The 14,682-nt window shown below is 42.7% G+C and overlaps 2 protein-coding genes across 3 annotated transcripts; both read right to left on the reverse strand.

Moving 5' to 3' along the window:
• Nucleotides 1-264: 264 nt before the first annotated feature.
• On the reverse strand, nt 265-9,038 carry LOC128303935 (LHFPL tetraspan subfamily member 3 protein). 2 transcript variants are annotated; one of them, XM_053041038.1, is made up of 6 exons: nt 8,816-9,038; nt 4,917-5,050; nt 4,552-4,678; nt 1,224-1,364; nt 1,073-1,162; nt 265-925 (listed from the first exon to the last, which is right to left on the reverse strand). In XM_053041038.1, the coding sequence occupies exons 1-6, from the start codon at nt 8,955-8,957 to the stop codon at nt 816-818; spliced, it is 744 nt and encodes a 247-aa protein (XP_052896998.1). In that variant the 5' UTR covers nt 8,958-9,038; the 3' UTR covers nt 265-815. The 2 variants fall into 2 exon arrangements, with proteins under 2 accessions (XP_052896998.1, XP_052896999.1); XM_053041039.1 differs by having other exon boundaries at nt 265-928; nt 1,064-1,162.
• A 4,234-nt stretch (nt 9,039-13,272) lies between these two features.
• Nucleotides 13,273-14,551, reverse strand: LOC128303997 (adenine phosphoribosyltransferase). Its single transcript, XM_053041109.1, has 3 exons — nt 14,168-14,551; nt 13,864-14,101; nt 13,273-13,791 (listed from the first exon to the last, which is right to left on the reverse strand). Exons 1-3 carry the CDS (start codon nt 14,254-14,256, stop codon nt 13,555-13,557), a joined length of 564 nt encoding a protein of 187 aa, XP_052897069.1. The 5' UTR covers nt 14,257-14,551; the 3' UTR covers nt 13,273-13,554.
• Nucleotides 14,552-14,682: the final 131 nt, after the last annotated feature.

Here is a 14,682-nt window from a genome sequence, read left to right on the forward strand (position 1 = left end):
TTACCAACAATACTAAAATATGAAATTGAATGTATTCTTAACTTATAAAAATTCTCAGAATTTCCCATCGCCGACTTACCTTAAATGCAGAAAATATCTCTGCAGTTCCGATTCCTTATAATTTTTTAAAAATCATTATACACTTTTTTAACTTCGTTGTAAAAGCCAACATTTATTGTATTATGGTTCACGTCTGTGGTATGTATAATTTTAAAACTTAAAACAATTAAAAAATAATAACATTCATGCAGTTTTAAAGGTATCGGAAAATGAAAGCTAACATCAGTTCTAAGAAGCATACTCTCTCTCGTTTTAGTCTTCAGCGCAAGATGCAATGTAGGAAAGATTGCTAGGAAAGTCATTAATCCACTTCCGCATGTATCGAAAGAAACAATAAATCTCTTTTGTGAACGTACCGTTAAAGCTTGAATAAATATTTATTACTCATTTTAAAACGTAATATCCTAAGGTTTTGGCCTACTTCAAGCCCTTCCTTACTGAATAGGTCCTATATCTTCGGGATGTTGCGCACACACACCTTCAATGACATACCCGGAAAGCTAATATTCGTTCACCCTACTAGGGTTGAATTTACGTAAAACATTCATACGGACAAGAAAGTGATCAAACATAATTGGCATAAGCTACACATCACTCTGTACATCGCGCTTCCAGCCGGCCGGACATATCTCGGAAAGCGTTCATCATTTGCACTTGCGAGGAAGTTTCATACACATTCACTCGGAACCGGCTCTGCCTATTCGTTCGATTGTGTCCGTACCGGTTGCGGTAAGGGAAACGTTTCATTTACGCTATCAGAATATTATGTGCGGAGGTGCCACCAGCAGCACGGGTTGTAGATTGAGCGACTTCCGAGAGCCAGCGATACTGGCCACATCCGTAACGTACGCGTTGTTGATTTCTCCTGTTGTTTTTGTAAGAAAAGAAGACTGTTTAGTAAAATATTTCTTCCACGCAAGCAGAGTAGAATGATCAGTTACAAGTGTTCCAGATGTACTACCCAACTTTTCTCTCCCTATTTCTCTTTCTCTCTCTCTTCTCTAATACATACTGCTTTGGTATTGCGGTTCCGGTTGTAGACGGACGTGTCGTGTCGCAAGAATAAAGGATAGCGTGGCCAAAATGAATCCATCGATGCAAGCTAAGTGAACAGAAAAGATATTAGTAAAGCACACAGTACAACACTTTCCAGAAGCACTCACCGATAATCGCCAATGGATAGGCCCAGCGCAAGCTGCACAGCCCTACTTCGAATCGGTTCGACTCTGGACCGCAAATCTTACGGAACTCGTCCGAATTCCACCCGAACGGAAACGAAACGCATGCAATAACCATGCAGAGGGCTGTGGAAAAGGGTGGGAAAAAAGAGATAATTAATATGTTTTAATATAGGTTAGTATTATATATTTCACTCCTTTTTAATAATTTAAGTCATGTAGTGGAATACAGTATATCCCAAGGCTTTTGTGAGATATTCCGCGTTGAGTTTGACAACCCTGAATCATTCTCATCCAAAGCAAATAAGAGCATTATGATATTGTAATTTAAGTTATGAAAGGCGCGTATTGAAACGTTTTCCTACTTTAGTAACCAAAATTGTTTCACTACTTATATTTTTACCATAAACAAATATAGTACACTAAGCTTAAACCTGCTTAGTGCAGGTGATCTTATTCAATAGCTCATGCAGATAAAATATTAAGGCCAACTAGATTACAAACAATCCCAAACCAGTACAGTCCTAGAAGAGAAACAATGCTTCAAATTGCGGAACCATCAGATAAAATTGTAAACCACATTACGCATTCGCACACACGTCAGATTCAACGATTTCCCTCCAACAATCATGCAGAGCCACGGCGCCCGGCATGTGAGCCACTAATGGACGACTTTACGCAAACACACCTGCACGGAGGTAGGAAACAAATTTGCATACATTACATTTATGGGACTTTTCACTCTCTCCACCCATGGAATGGCGACAAATGTGAACCGTCCCTCATCCGGTTAAACGACTGCCTAAACTGACCCTGGGAATTTCGCCGCGCACAGCACCGCACTTACGGGCAGTTTTAATGTTTTGCACATATTGTGCGCACCGAAATGAGGCCTAATATGTGTTACAAAACGATGACCCTACATGAAGAGGATGTTTCATACGGAAGGATGAGATTACCCCAGACTAAGGGTTTTGTTTCTTTGTGCGGAAATGACCATTTCACGGTGATCATCTTTCTACGGCTAATTGCTTGTGGTTTAATCTTCAGGAGACGATTACGCCGACATTATAACGGACTTGGGGTAGCTCCATTTACAGTAGAAAGTTGTTTTATGGCTGAGAACACCGTAAAGTCCTTCACAAAGGTGGAATTTTTTGAGTTTTTATTGAAAAATCGACTTAACGAACATTAAAAATTTCATCTTTTTTGAATCATTCCTCGATGGAGTCACTCTCCATTTCTATATCGTTAAGGCATCGTCAAAGCCCCACATTTCTGCCATTGCATCACATCGTTCGGATTGAAGCTACCCGATACAGATTGGTGCGTAAGCGCAGCTTGCGGGAGATACGCAACCGCAAATAATAGTAATAACGCGCTCGCACCCAAAACTCGTCAATTCTCGTTTATCATTTCGCCAGTGCCTACCATAAACACGTGCGGCACTGGGTCACATACCGCGAGACTGGATCAGTAATGGACCCGCAACATTTAAATGGATTATTGTGGTCGATACAATAACGCACAAATTGGGGTGTGGTAAACCATTTAAACACATGTGTTGATGTTGAATGTATAACGTGTCTAACTTTTGTCGGTATATTGGGAACTCCATAAGCAATAAATCTACTCTAATAGTTGCGATATCTAGGTCTTACTGTGTCTTATCCAAACAACAACTATGTGTCCTAGTAGACTGCTATCAATATGCACCCTGCATTCACCCAGCATCTCTGGCCAAGGAGATTATTTTACTTTCAAATCGACTTTCACTAGGGATAATAAAAATATTGCTACTGCAAACTTTATGTCGCCTTTCGCTGTTTGCAACATAGAAGCAAATCGTTGTGGCCGAAGTCAACAAACCTCACCATCGAAGCGCCCACGTCCAAGAAACTAGTTCCACACACACCGAGAGAGAGAGAGAGCTAAAGGTCAGTGCCGAACCACGGAAATCGAAATCTAGATCGGTTGGGTACTTGAAAGCGTTGCGGACAGAATTGCCAGCGATGGTTAGAGATAGTACACAGCACATCTAAACACGACTTGTTCGACCACTTTTTCCACCGTAATAAATGCTACCCTTTCGTTGCATTTCCCTGCGGTAATATGGCTTGTGTTTCAGACATTTATTGGGAAGAAATAGCCACCTAGCCGTCGGGGCAGGAAAATATGATCGTAAACGGGCAATCGAACGGACATAGTGACAATGACCTACTTCCGACGAGCCAGGTCTGCCCACAAACTAACACACACGAGTAGCCTGCTTTCTTCTCCCGGACATTCCAGATCACCAGAAGAGGCGGGAGAAAACATGAACATCCTGTAGATGGTGCGTCGGTTGGACGATCGTGTGGTCGCCGAGGAACCGAGGAAGAAAGGGGTGGCATCGATCATTTCTCTTTCGTTCAGGAAATGAATGCTGAATGGCTGGTCGCGAATAAACCAAACTATTTGAACCGAAACCGGTTTGGGAAACTCGGAACTCGACTTCATGATACATGTTGTTCATGATACATGATGATGTTGATGACGATTTCCAAACCACACCACAGTGCAGCAGTAGTATGCAGAATGCATGGGCTCGCCAACCACTCAACGACCTATCGGTCGGCCTTCAGCAAGATGGAGCGAACAGAAGTGAAGGGACGATGCCATTCTGGCAAGGGTTTTCTTCGACCAGCAAAACCGGATTAGACACCTCACCTTCATGCTTTCATCGGAACCTTGAGGCGCACGATCGCATCGCACACCGATAAGTGCTTTACATGGGAAAGCCTTCAGATTGAACACGATCAACTGCTTCATCGTTCAATCACAGCCCTAGATGACTACTCAGAGACCAGAAGTACTCACCAGAAGTAGTCAATTGAGTAGGAAAAGGCAAATCATCCACCCAGAAAGCAATTTTTGGAGGAGGAATTCGACTAAAGTATCTACTGTTCAGCTTTTACCATTCGGTTCGCGTTCGGTATTCCAGTTTTTCCCCATGTGCACACTCATCATACACCTTACAGACTCTCCCGACGTCCAATTACGATTTAGCCGCTAATGAACTTTTCGCGCTGCAAGAGCAATGAGGAAGAGACACCAATTCAGGGCATGCCTTTCATCGATAATCGCACCGCATACTCTTCCCACACCGGTCATTATCTACGAATTCGCCTCCAAATTCCACCCAAGTGCGTCGTTCCTTTTCATTATAAAGCCACAGCCCGGTGTCAGTTGAATCGCACGAACCATTCTTCACGCACGCAGACATTCCGCAGCATATCGGCGTAGGGAAAGACGCGCGTAGTTCGCTACTCACCGGAAAGCATCTGCATCCAGCCGCAGATGTGAAACACGGTCGTTGACTTCATGAATACCATCAGCAGTAGGCAGCAGATCGCCAGCACAGAAGTGGCAACGGCCAAACCACAAAACACGGTTGCAACCTGAAACCAAACAAAAGGCGTTAATCTACATAGCTTTTTTGCTTTAAACCACGCTTAATTTTACTGTTTGCATAAAGAATTCATTACACAATAGAACACTATCGCTGACCTGCTAATGGTAAATGGAGATTAGATGCTTTCTTAGCAGGTCACCTATAAAACAGCTAACGGCACACACCACCACTATTGTGCTTGCATAATCGGAATGATAAAATGTAACTTTTTTACTTCCACTCACCTGAAACGCTATAGATTGCATTTCTAATAGTTCCTCCAGGCGCCCGGTACAGCTATCGGTGAGATCATCTTTCTGACAAACTTGCCACAAACCAAGCCGTCCACCAACGTCGGAATCTGCGTCACCTACCCATTCTGGAAAAATGGAAGTAGAACAGTTCATTAGCATTTTGTATACTAAAAATAATTTTAGTAAATGAATTTATAGTAGTTGCAGACGAGACGATGAACAAGAATGAACTCAAGAAATGAACTTTGAACAAACAGTACTGAAAGAATTGTTATTGATGTATCATATTTTCCCATAGAATCATCTAAGTACAATTCCAAAGTAACAGCAGCAACAAAGATCAATGACCACATTTCTTCTTGGCTACAAGAAAAAGGACCATCGCCACGGCACTAATGACATGATCGTAATAAAATTACACGCGAGAAGCACGTCACATTTCATGCGTGTCAGTGTGTTATATATCTTGCAGATTACGGAACACTTTTGACACACAAATCCCGTAAACTGCCGCATGCCACACCAAGCAGCACCGGCAACAATCCATTAGCTTCGCGTTATAAACCACCACGGTCGGTGTCGGGTGTGTCAATGGAACCAATTACATCTTTTGCCAGCAGAACAGCGAGTCGGTTGAGTTTGCTCTGGCCAACATCTTCATCCACCATCCAGAGCGCGGTTTTGCTACTCGTTTGGACTCGCAAACTTCGCTACGCATGTTAAATAACAACCCCAAAACAATCTGCCACACGTGCATTACGTGCGGACAAGTAAAACACCGCAACGAAACCGAAATTTGCCAGCATAAATGTGAGCTAGTCTGAAAGAGTCTGAAAGTCTAGTCTGAAAGAGTTTTGTGCGCACAATCGTTATGCCTTTTTGTTGATTTAATGCATAACTATTTTATCCAGCTCACATTCTAGCCTCCTTAAAAGAAAGGCTATTCTCAACAAAGAAGAAGAGTGATCCTTTCTGTGACTCCTTATCGTTTTGCTAGCATACAAAGGTAATGCTCCAGATGCCAATTCAATCACGGTGAAAGGTGAAACATGCAATTGCTTCAGGCTTTTCGAAGCCATTCGTAGCTATGCTAGCAAATTATCCAGAGCAAAATAGCACAAAAGATCAACCCCATTACGAGTCCGGTTGCATAAAGCTGCCCAACCACAAACTGTCAAGTTGAAACGGGTAAGTGTTTCGTCATGGCACGCAGCAAAAGCAGCAGCGGTGTTGTGCAAGAACAAACAAAAATTGTTTCTAAAACAGCAGGCGTAGGATGGGATGAGATAATAACACTTCAAGTTAAATAAAACCTCATTATTTTAGCAGATAAAGAATATTTATTTGCTCCATCTGTGTACCTTTGAAACATATTTACCGTAAGAAAGAAAATTACCCTATTCCAGCACATATTAAGCTAACCGTTTTCTTGCACACCTTTTGCAAATCACACGAACCGGGCAAAGCAGCCCTCGAGCAATTTGCCTCATGATAACTGTTTAATCAACAATCGCAACAACACAGTTACATTGATCGTCGATCGTTGTTGATCAATTGTCGAAAAAAAAAACAAGGGACTGCTCACAGAAGGGAACGGGCATTTCGACCTCCCCGAGCATAATGGGCAAAGAAAGTTCCTTTGCTTTATTTCGCAAACGTTACATTAATCGCTCCTTTGCACGATAATCATCTTCCTTCCGAAACGCTTATCACTGCTGGCTGCCTGCCCGCAAGCAAACGAATGATGATGGGATGATGGCATGATTAATTAACCGTCAGTGGCCGTGCATCCGTGGCACTAATCGTATGCAACCGGGACCGATAATGAGTGAAGCAAAACTTAAGTCTTTTGTGCATAATCGAACGATAAAATGAAGCTTTTCAGACGGGACGGAATTTCGGATGCTGGGGAGAAGAAGCGGTCGATTCCGCATGAAGTAACAGTAGTTCAACAACAACAAAAATATGCAAATGCACACTTCCATCCACAAGACGCGATGGAGAGCATCGAGAGAGGGAATGTTTTCCATCAATAATGCAGCAAAACAGTAAATTGACGATGGCGAGAAAGTAATTTGCCAATTTTTCTTTCGCAAAAACAAGGAAACCGCCACAGTTTTTGTCACACGGGATCGTGCCCGCTTCCTGGATCATAATGGCGATTTGTTTGCGACCGCAAGTGAACCTTCAAGTAGCGGTTCAAAAGCAACAAAACAGGCATGCTGGTTCAAATTTACTACCACAGCAGAACAATGCAATCAATTCAATTCGTCTTAATCAGATGACGAATTACCCTCTTTGCTAGCAGGAAAACAGTAAGCCAGCCACAGGGGGATGAAGGTGAGCGTTAGAGCCGCGAGGATAATTGTACTTAACGTTACATTTTGGCCCAAACCGCCTCGCACCGATTATTAGACTCGCAAATCAAACCGGGGAACTCTTACTTTTACTTTCCGGTCTCTCTCGCTCTCTTTCTGCGGTAGGAACAGCACACCGCACTTTATTGCATCATATTTTCGCGGGAAAACAGCGGGTTGAACGAAGAACGGGGTACCGATATGATCATTATGGTTATTATGATTAATTTAAGTATTATTTAAGCACGCATCGGTCCGTTCGCCGCCTGCTGCAGCGTTCAAGTCTTTTGATTGGACCATCTCGCGTCCGATGAAGATACGCTGTGCTGCCCGTGATGGCCATTCGCAGTTGATTTAGCAAACAAATCTTCTGCTGCACATCAATCATAAACAATATCAAATGAAAATGGCTGCACAACTACCCCTTCTTCCCTCTCTTTTCCGCACTCTCTCATGCCTATTTCTGTCTAGGGGTAAAACGATCGCAATGGCAGTTTGCGCACACAGACCACGATGCCATGAGCTTTTAATGAGCTTGCGAAAAGCTGGTCAATTGTCGCGATGCTGCTGAGCAAGGCGCAAGGCGCAAGCCACCACCTTCGCTCGCACGGCAAACGGTAATGGTTGTTTGGAAACAACTTTTAAGCGAAAAGGTCACACACCGTAAGAAGCCATCCACACAAAACGGCACACGGACACTTTTGCACACAGGCTGAAAGCTGCACAACCGGCTGCGGCTGGCGACGGATTTCGAATGTGTGTAGTTGTGAATGTCTCGTGTTTTTTGTTATTACCACAGCCACCTCATCACGGTGATCCACAGCCACCATGGAATGGAATTTGGCTTTGGATGAGAGCGTTTTATTTCTACTCAGTTAGCGAAAAATAAACGAAACTTTAACAAAAAACAAACACAATGGCAAGGGGTGCTCGGTTTCAATTTGAATAGAAATAGGAGCACAGCACGCAAAAGAACACCGCGGGTTGGTTTACATTAAATAATCTGACCCTTTTGATCGACCTCAGAAGAATCGAGCGTTCCATTACAAATTGCACCATATCGTTTACAAGACCTTTTTATTGCGGGATTCACTGTGGCCATTGTATGAGTCAGTCAAACAATGGGTTGGCGATAGAATATTAAACAGGGTAGGTGTAAGAAACATTTTCCTTTTGATACAACTACAGTTAAAGAAGTAATAAATTATTTATGGGTTTTATATTAATTTTCCTCAGCATAACTGATCTTTGAAATTATTTATTAAGAGGACAGTTTGATCAAAGAAAATATTTTTTCTTGCCATGGGAAAACAAAGCTTTAAAATAAATCGACATTCATTTATGCAATAGCTTTCAATTACTTATTTTGCAGCACATTCATTCGGAACCGATCAAATCCTGACGGAATGACTGTTTACGATCAAGTCACGCATTGTTTTAGAAATGTTTTGTTATGTAATTGTTCTTATTTGTCATTTGAAAAGCACAAACCAACATGTTCAAAGAGGTGTTTCAAAACAAAAAAATGCTTACCTGGTGTTACGAACGCAACGACACTGATGATCGCGTAGCAAATGCTAAAGATCGCCCACAGAACAGCGATCGCTTTCGAGTTGCGTATGTAGTTTGTCGCGTACATGTGACTCGAGTCAACGTACTCGATCTTCGTTCCCATGATGATGCACCAGGAAGACTAATATCGGTTTTGCGCTAGTGATCTTTTCTTCCCCCGTTTTTTCTCTTGCACTGTCGAGCTTTCAAATCACACACTTTCAACGAAACGCACGTAATCGTATGCAAACAAGGAAAATTTCCGCATAAATTGAATACACAAAACACACTGTCACCACTGGGTATAGATTTTCACTTATCTTTTTTTCGTCACAAAAACTTCACTCGACACGCGGTATGTTAACGAAAACAAAACTGAAAGAAAGGTGATGATTCCTGTTGGGAAGAAATTAAGGCATTAGTGGTGCAACTTTTTGCCTTGCCGACGTCTCGCTGATCGTCACGTTTTCATTTCGATGCGAAAATAAAGGTGTCGTTTTGTCAGTTCGCTTCCACCGCGCTGATTGAAGTCTTTCGTTTGCAAACACCTTAAAAAGACACGACCGATTCTGTTGTGTAGTTGTGGTAGTTCGGGTGAAGATGAGTTGCTGCAAACCTGCTCTACAAAAGCCGATTCATGTTGTAAAGTTTTAGTTTCTCCTTTTACTGACGATGACGATCACGCTGATGACACCTACTCATATGCCTTGCTCAACATCACGCATCATAAAATATACTCTCGCTCAACACGTTTGTATTCGGAGTTGTGAACATGATCTACACCATCACTCTCGTTTTTTTTTTAATAAAAAGGCTCAACCAGAGCATCAATCCAAATCTTATTAATCGTTATTTTGCACTGATTTTTTGTTAGACGACCAGATAAACAAACCGCATTTAAAAATCGTAGTAATTTCAACAATCAATCATTATGTTTTTCCCTCTGTTCAACCCGAACGATAGCTACGTGCGTGGAATGAGCGTTTTTGTTTTAACAAACTTTTACACCATTTTACATGCCTGATATTAATCGCATCGCACGGGCACGATCATTAAAAGCCGCTCTTCGGTACACCGTATGGGATCACCGCTCAGCTCCCATCATCATTGCACCCTGTTGCTCACACGCCAATAATGAGATTTATGTAATCAAAATCAAATCAATGGCATCGCTTAATCTTCATCCGCCATTGCACTCTCGCGTGTCGGTGAAAACCAACACCGGGTGATAGTAAATTGTTCCGTTTTCGGGGGCTGATTTTACTCGGAAACTGTAGTGCGCTCGCGTGAAATGGTGCGCATGGGAAGAGGATATTGTTGAGTGTAACAATTGGGAAGGAAAAGCCCCTTTTGGCAGTCGCTTTAGGTTTTGGAGAAGGTGGTGAAACAAAAACCCTTTACATCATGGTGCATCGTTAAAACCAATCACGAGCCGTGCGTACGTTACATGATGTTTGTAACAAGATATAAACATCCGAACTAGTGTTTGCAAGTGAAACTGCTATCGCACCCCATCCCATCGCATCGTGATGCTTTTATTTTCTTTCTCTCGTGGTTGTAAAATTTGATTTGAAGAAAGATTTTGGCTTTTTCTTTCCTCTACACCAAAAGTAAAAGATCGTCATCCATCCGGTCGGAACGAGATGAGTGTCAACGAGCGTTTAGTGTTTCCCATGCAAAATGTGTAATCTTTGTGTGTGACTACCCTCTTTCACCAGTGGATAATTATTAATGTGAAAAAAATATTCCATCTCCAAATGCCGCAACCTGGTCGCGGAAGTTTAATCTGCTGAGGGTTCGCCCTTTCCCGCTCGTTGAAGTCTTTCGTTCAAGCGGCTTGCGTAACATTTACCACACCCGCATGGCGATGGCAAACCTTTCCCACACACTCACACACGTCAAAAAGAAGACTCTCGAGCTTATGATGAAGCAGATGATGATCGTGCCCGACTTCTTGCCTTCCTCGAACGCAAAAAAACGTTGTGTCTGCTTCGGTGTTCGTGATCCGCCACGGTTAGGCGCACCTGATGCGTGTAAAGTCGGTGGTAGAATGCTAAGACCTTTTTCCCTAGTACTTCCCGCTTCAAAGAAGCGCTTCTAATGTCGGTCGAACCGAGGAGGGGAGGGTACTTCTTCGCCTTCTACCATCCCCCAAACCACGACACTTTGACCTCTTTTTAAGGTAGATATCTTTAGCCGTTGAGATGGTGCTAAATTTTTATATCCAGTAAATCTTTCGCTGCTGACATTTTGATTAATAGTTGGGGTACGATCGTTCAAAAACCGGAGCGCAATACAGCACACCGACACAATCAGCGATCGTGTTTTGAATTGGGAATAAGATTTGCATCAGCAATGCAAACACGTTTGTGAACTCTGTTAGAAGAAGTGATCGGTTTCTAGCAATTAGCAGAAATATATTTTTCTCTACCATCAAACACCACTAAATGGCGCTAAAAGTTGTAGGTTCGCAATCAGAGATCGTACCAGGCGTGGGCAATGCAACGGCAGAAGGTTCAACCGATCCACGTCATGCATCGTAAGTCAACGTTTTTTCATCACTGTGATGATGATGGTTCCCGATGCCGGTTCTTCTTTCCCGAAGTGCGAAGTGCGTCTGCGTACGCGTTCGCCCGTGCGGGACGACCGCACAGAGAAGCTTCCACAAGCAGCAACGCCGCAGGTCGATCATGTAGCGTTTTACGTTTTCTCAACCCCTCTTTTTCACTGTGCGTTGTGTGACCCACGGGGCCACACCATCTCGTGCCTTCTCCTGTATTCGTTCTGGTCTCAGGTGACCGAAAGTGAGCACGCTCAAAAGACAAGACACACGCACACACAGATACACACGGCTTGAAGCTACGCGGCGGATCGACGAATGCGAATGGGGGATTTGACTTTAGACACCTAACAGGTAACTGCTGCAAGTTCTGGTCGCCTGTTACTTTTAAGCTTACTTCGCTTCAAGTTTACACCGATCGCGCGGTTTTGCTGCGCGCGGTTAAACGGTGTTGGTAAGAATTCACCTCCTTCGCCACAGCACACGAAAGGAAAATGCCAATGATTCATCAAACGTGTCGTTCAGAAAGCACAGCTGTTCTGGGGTGGTTAGGAGAAACGTTGGTATACATCCCACTATGGAAGTACGACCTTTACCACCTTCAAGCCAAAATGCAAGCGAATCGTATCCTTGTTCGGGGAGGAAAAGAGCGAAACAAAACTTCGATAATACACACTCATTTCTGTCCAAGGACGACTCGTTTCCATTTGCATTGCTTGAAAGGGTGTACAATATCATCCTTTCGAAAGAACGTGTGACGCGAGCGTCTCGAGATCTTTGATATCTCGTTCGGAACAATCTCATTCCTAGACCACAATGCTCCCCAGGCAATAGCTAACGGCAAACGCGATTGTTCGTACTGCCGCTCTATTGCACCATCGTAGAAGAAGTTGTTCCCACGAAATTAAATTTATTTCTTCATTCTTCCGGCGCGTTCGGTTGAAACCCGACAAGGGTAAATAGACACTGTGTTGTTGTAAGTTCTCTTCGTTCGCGCTTAGCGGAGGCACTGTAACTGATGCCACTGTTACATACAATGATCACGATGATGATGGTCCCGATGGTACTTGTGACCTGTTTGTTGATTTTAAGGGTAACTTTACGTTTCGCTTAAACACCTGGAACCGCTGAAATGCTTTTGTGGAAAGCTACCAATTTTTGCATATAGCTTTGTTCGTACCGTTACCGTTCAGCATTTGCGATGCTAATAATCGTACAAATTCTTTTCATCGCTTTCCGAAATTAGCACACTTCCACGCAGTTTGCTTCGATTTCACTAATCGTCTCTCATTCTCATCCCGTTCAAGATGAAGATGGTTCACGGTTTCTAATTGCCATCTTTCAGCGGGAGCTGGCACAAACAAACGCACTGGATCGGGTCAGGAATGATACAAAATAATCGTTTACGCTTTATAAACTACCCTTTCAACACATACGATCGTGATCACTATGAACGAGCTACGAATGCAACAAACAGCGTTCGTGTAAACTATGCTTTGCATACGGACGAAACATGAACTTATGCTGACGCTGCACACTTTCCACCAAACCACCCTTAACGGTACCAACTTACGGAGACGAACCGCTTCAACCGACCATTTGCAAGAAACTGTGAGATCAGAAGTCATGTCTACGGTGTCCAGGCAACAAAGCAAAGATCATGAAAGTGTATGCTCTCTCTTGGTGGTTTCGTTGCGGCTCTCGTTTCTGTGCGATCGCGCTTACCAACACAAACGCGCACAGTATAGGTGGGAAAAGATGCTAAACATTGGTAACATATTTTCGGTGTCAAACCTTCTCTCAACATTAATTGAAATTTATAATGTTAACTATTAGGTGTGAGAACATGACTCAAACCCTCAGATGTAATTAGGTTTGGTTGCCGTAATGTGCGTCTTTTTATTTGTTCAAGGTTTTTTGATCAATTTTAACTACCATTAACTACGTTAAACGCTTTTCCTGAGATTTTAATCAACAAACAAGGATTTTTAAATCGAAAACGAATTGATCACAAACAATACAAATATTTGCACGGCCAAGTGAAAACAAGTAACAAAACAAAAGCAGCAATCCTTTAGCTTATCCGTTAGTTTGTCTTTTTATGTTAGGAATTAGCACGCAAAACAGTAACACGTGCTATAGATTGCACTATACAACAAACTCATTCGACGTCATGGTATTCGATAAAGGAATGTACTTTTGAGCCGGAAGCTTCAAGTTTCTTCCTTCCTCCTAGTTCGGTAAGTTCTATAATAACTACATTTCGTTCCACTATTCCACCAAGCTGCTGTACTAGCTTGTTGGCAGCATCCATCGTACCACCGGTGGCCAACAGATCGTCAATTATCAATACTTTCTGTCCGTCGACGATGCTTCCTTTTTGTATTTCAAACACATCCTGCAATATAAAATGGAGTAAAAATTAAATTAGGTTGCATTCACAGTAATAATTTGAAAAAAACTTGCTTACAGTTCCGTATTCTAGCTGGTATTCCTGCTGGGCGCATGTTCCTGGCAGTTTACCCTTCTTTCTTATGGGCACCGATGCCACTCCAAGCTCAGCCGCAATCAGCAAACTGAACAGAAATCCGCGAGCCTCTAGTCCAACTATCACCTGCACATCCGGGCAGGATTCCCGAACGTACGACACAAGCACATTCTTGATGGCTTTGCAAACATCTCCATGTCGCAGGGCGGTAAAGATGTCTCTGTAAAAAAGGTTGTCAACTTTTCCAACTAAACCGTTGTGTTCTATAATGATGCATACTACTCACTTGAAAAGTATTCCCTTTTTCGGGAAATCAGGATACTCGCCAATGTACTTCTTGATCAGTTCCACATTCGCACTTTGATCGCTTGACATTGTATGGTTCGTGAAACTATCTACGCAAGCACGCACAGATCTAATTACACCGGTATTGCTTGTTCTAATTTGGAATGGTTCTTTGCTGGCTAAGGTGGGTTTTTGTTGTATAATTTATAATAATCGCACAGCACCCCGGACGTTTTGTTGATAACAAAAGTATGCATGATAACAAACCCGGTGTTTACAAAACGTCAAACGTCTGCACCCTTTCAACAGCTGCCAAATGAACACAACGTACAACATGAATTTTCGATGCTTTCATCTAAAAATAAGAATTCTACTTCTTTAAACGTGAAACACTAGAATTTTACCGACACAAAGCGAAACCGATTATGATGTGTCTTTCTTAATTCAAATAAAATTAATTGCGAAGAACGCGCTTTGCTATCCACAGCTGTCATCTGTCAGTTCGTTCTGTTATAC

The sequence above is a fragment of the Anopheles moucheti genome, chromosome 3 (genome assembly GCF_943734755.1).
Source record: "Anopheles moucheti chromosome 3, idAnoMoucSN_F20_07, whole genome shotgun sequence".
NCBI classification, from domain to species: Eukaryota; Metazoa; Arthropoda; class Insecta; order Diptera; family Culicidae; genus Anopheles; species Anopheles moucheti.

Coding starts and splice junctions, on each gene's coding strand:
- LOC128303997 (XM_053041109.1), bottom strand. CDS start 14,256: ATGTCAAGCGATCAAAGTGCGAATGTGGAACTGATCAAGAAGTACATT. Junction 14,102..14,167: donor AAAAAGGGAATACTTTTCAA/GTGAGTAGTATG, acceptor CCTTTTTTACAG/AGACATCTTTACCGCCCTGC. Junction 13,792..13,863: donor ACCAGCTAGAATACGGAACT/GTAAGCAAGTTT, acceptor TTTATATTGCAG/GATGTGTTTGAAATACAAAA.
- LOC128303935 (XM_053041039.1), bottom strand. CDS start 8,957: ATGGGAACGAAGATCGAGTACGTTGACTCGAGTCACATGTACGCGACA. Junction 4,679..4,916: donor TGCAATCTATAGCGTTTCAG/GTGAGTGGAAGT, acceptor GTTTGGTTTCAG/GTTGCAACCGTGTTTTGTGG. Junction 1,365..4,551: donor CTGGATGCAGATGCTTTCCG/GTGAGTAGCGAA, acceptor CCTTTTCCACAG/CCCTCTGCATGGTTATTGCA.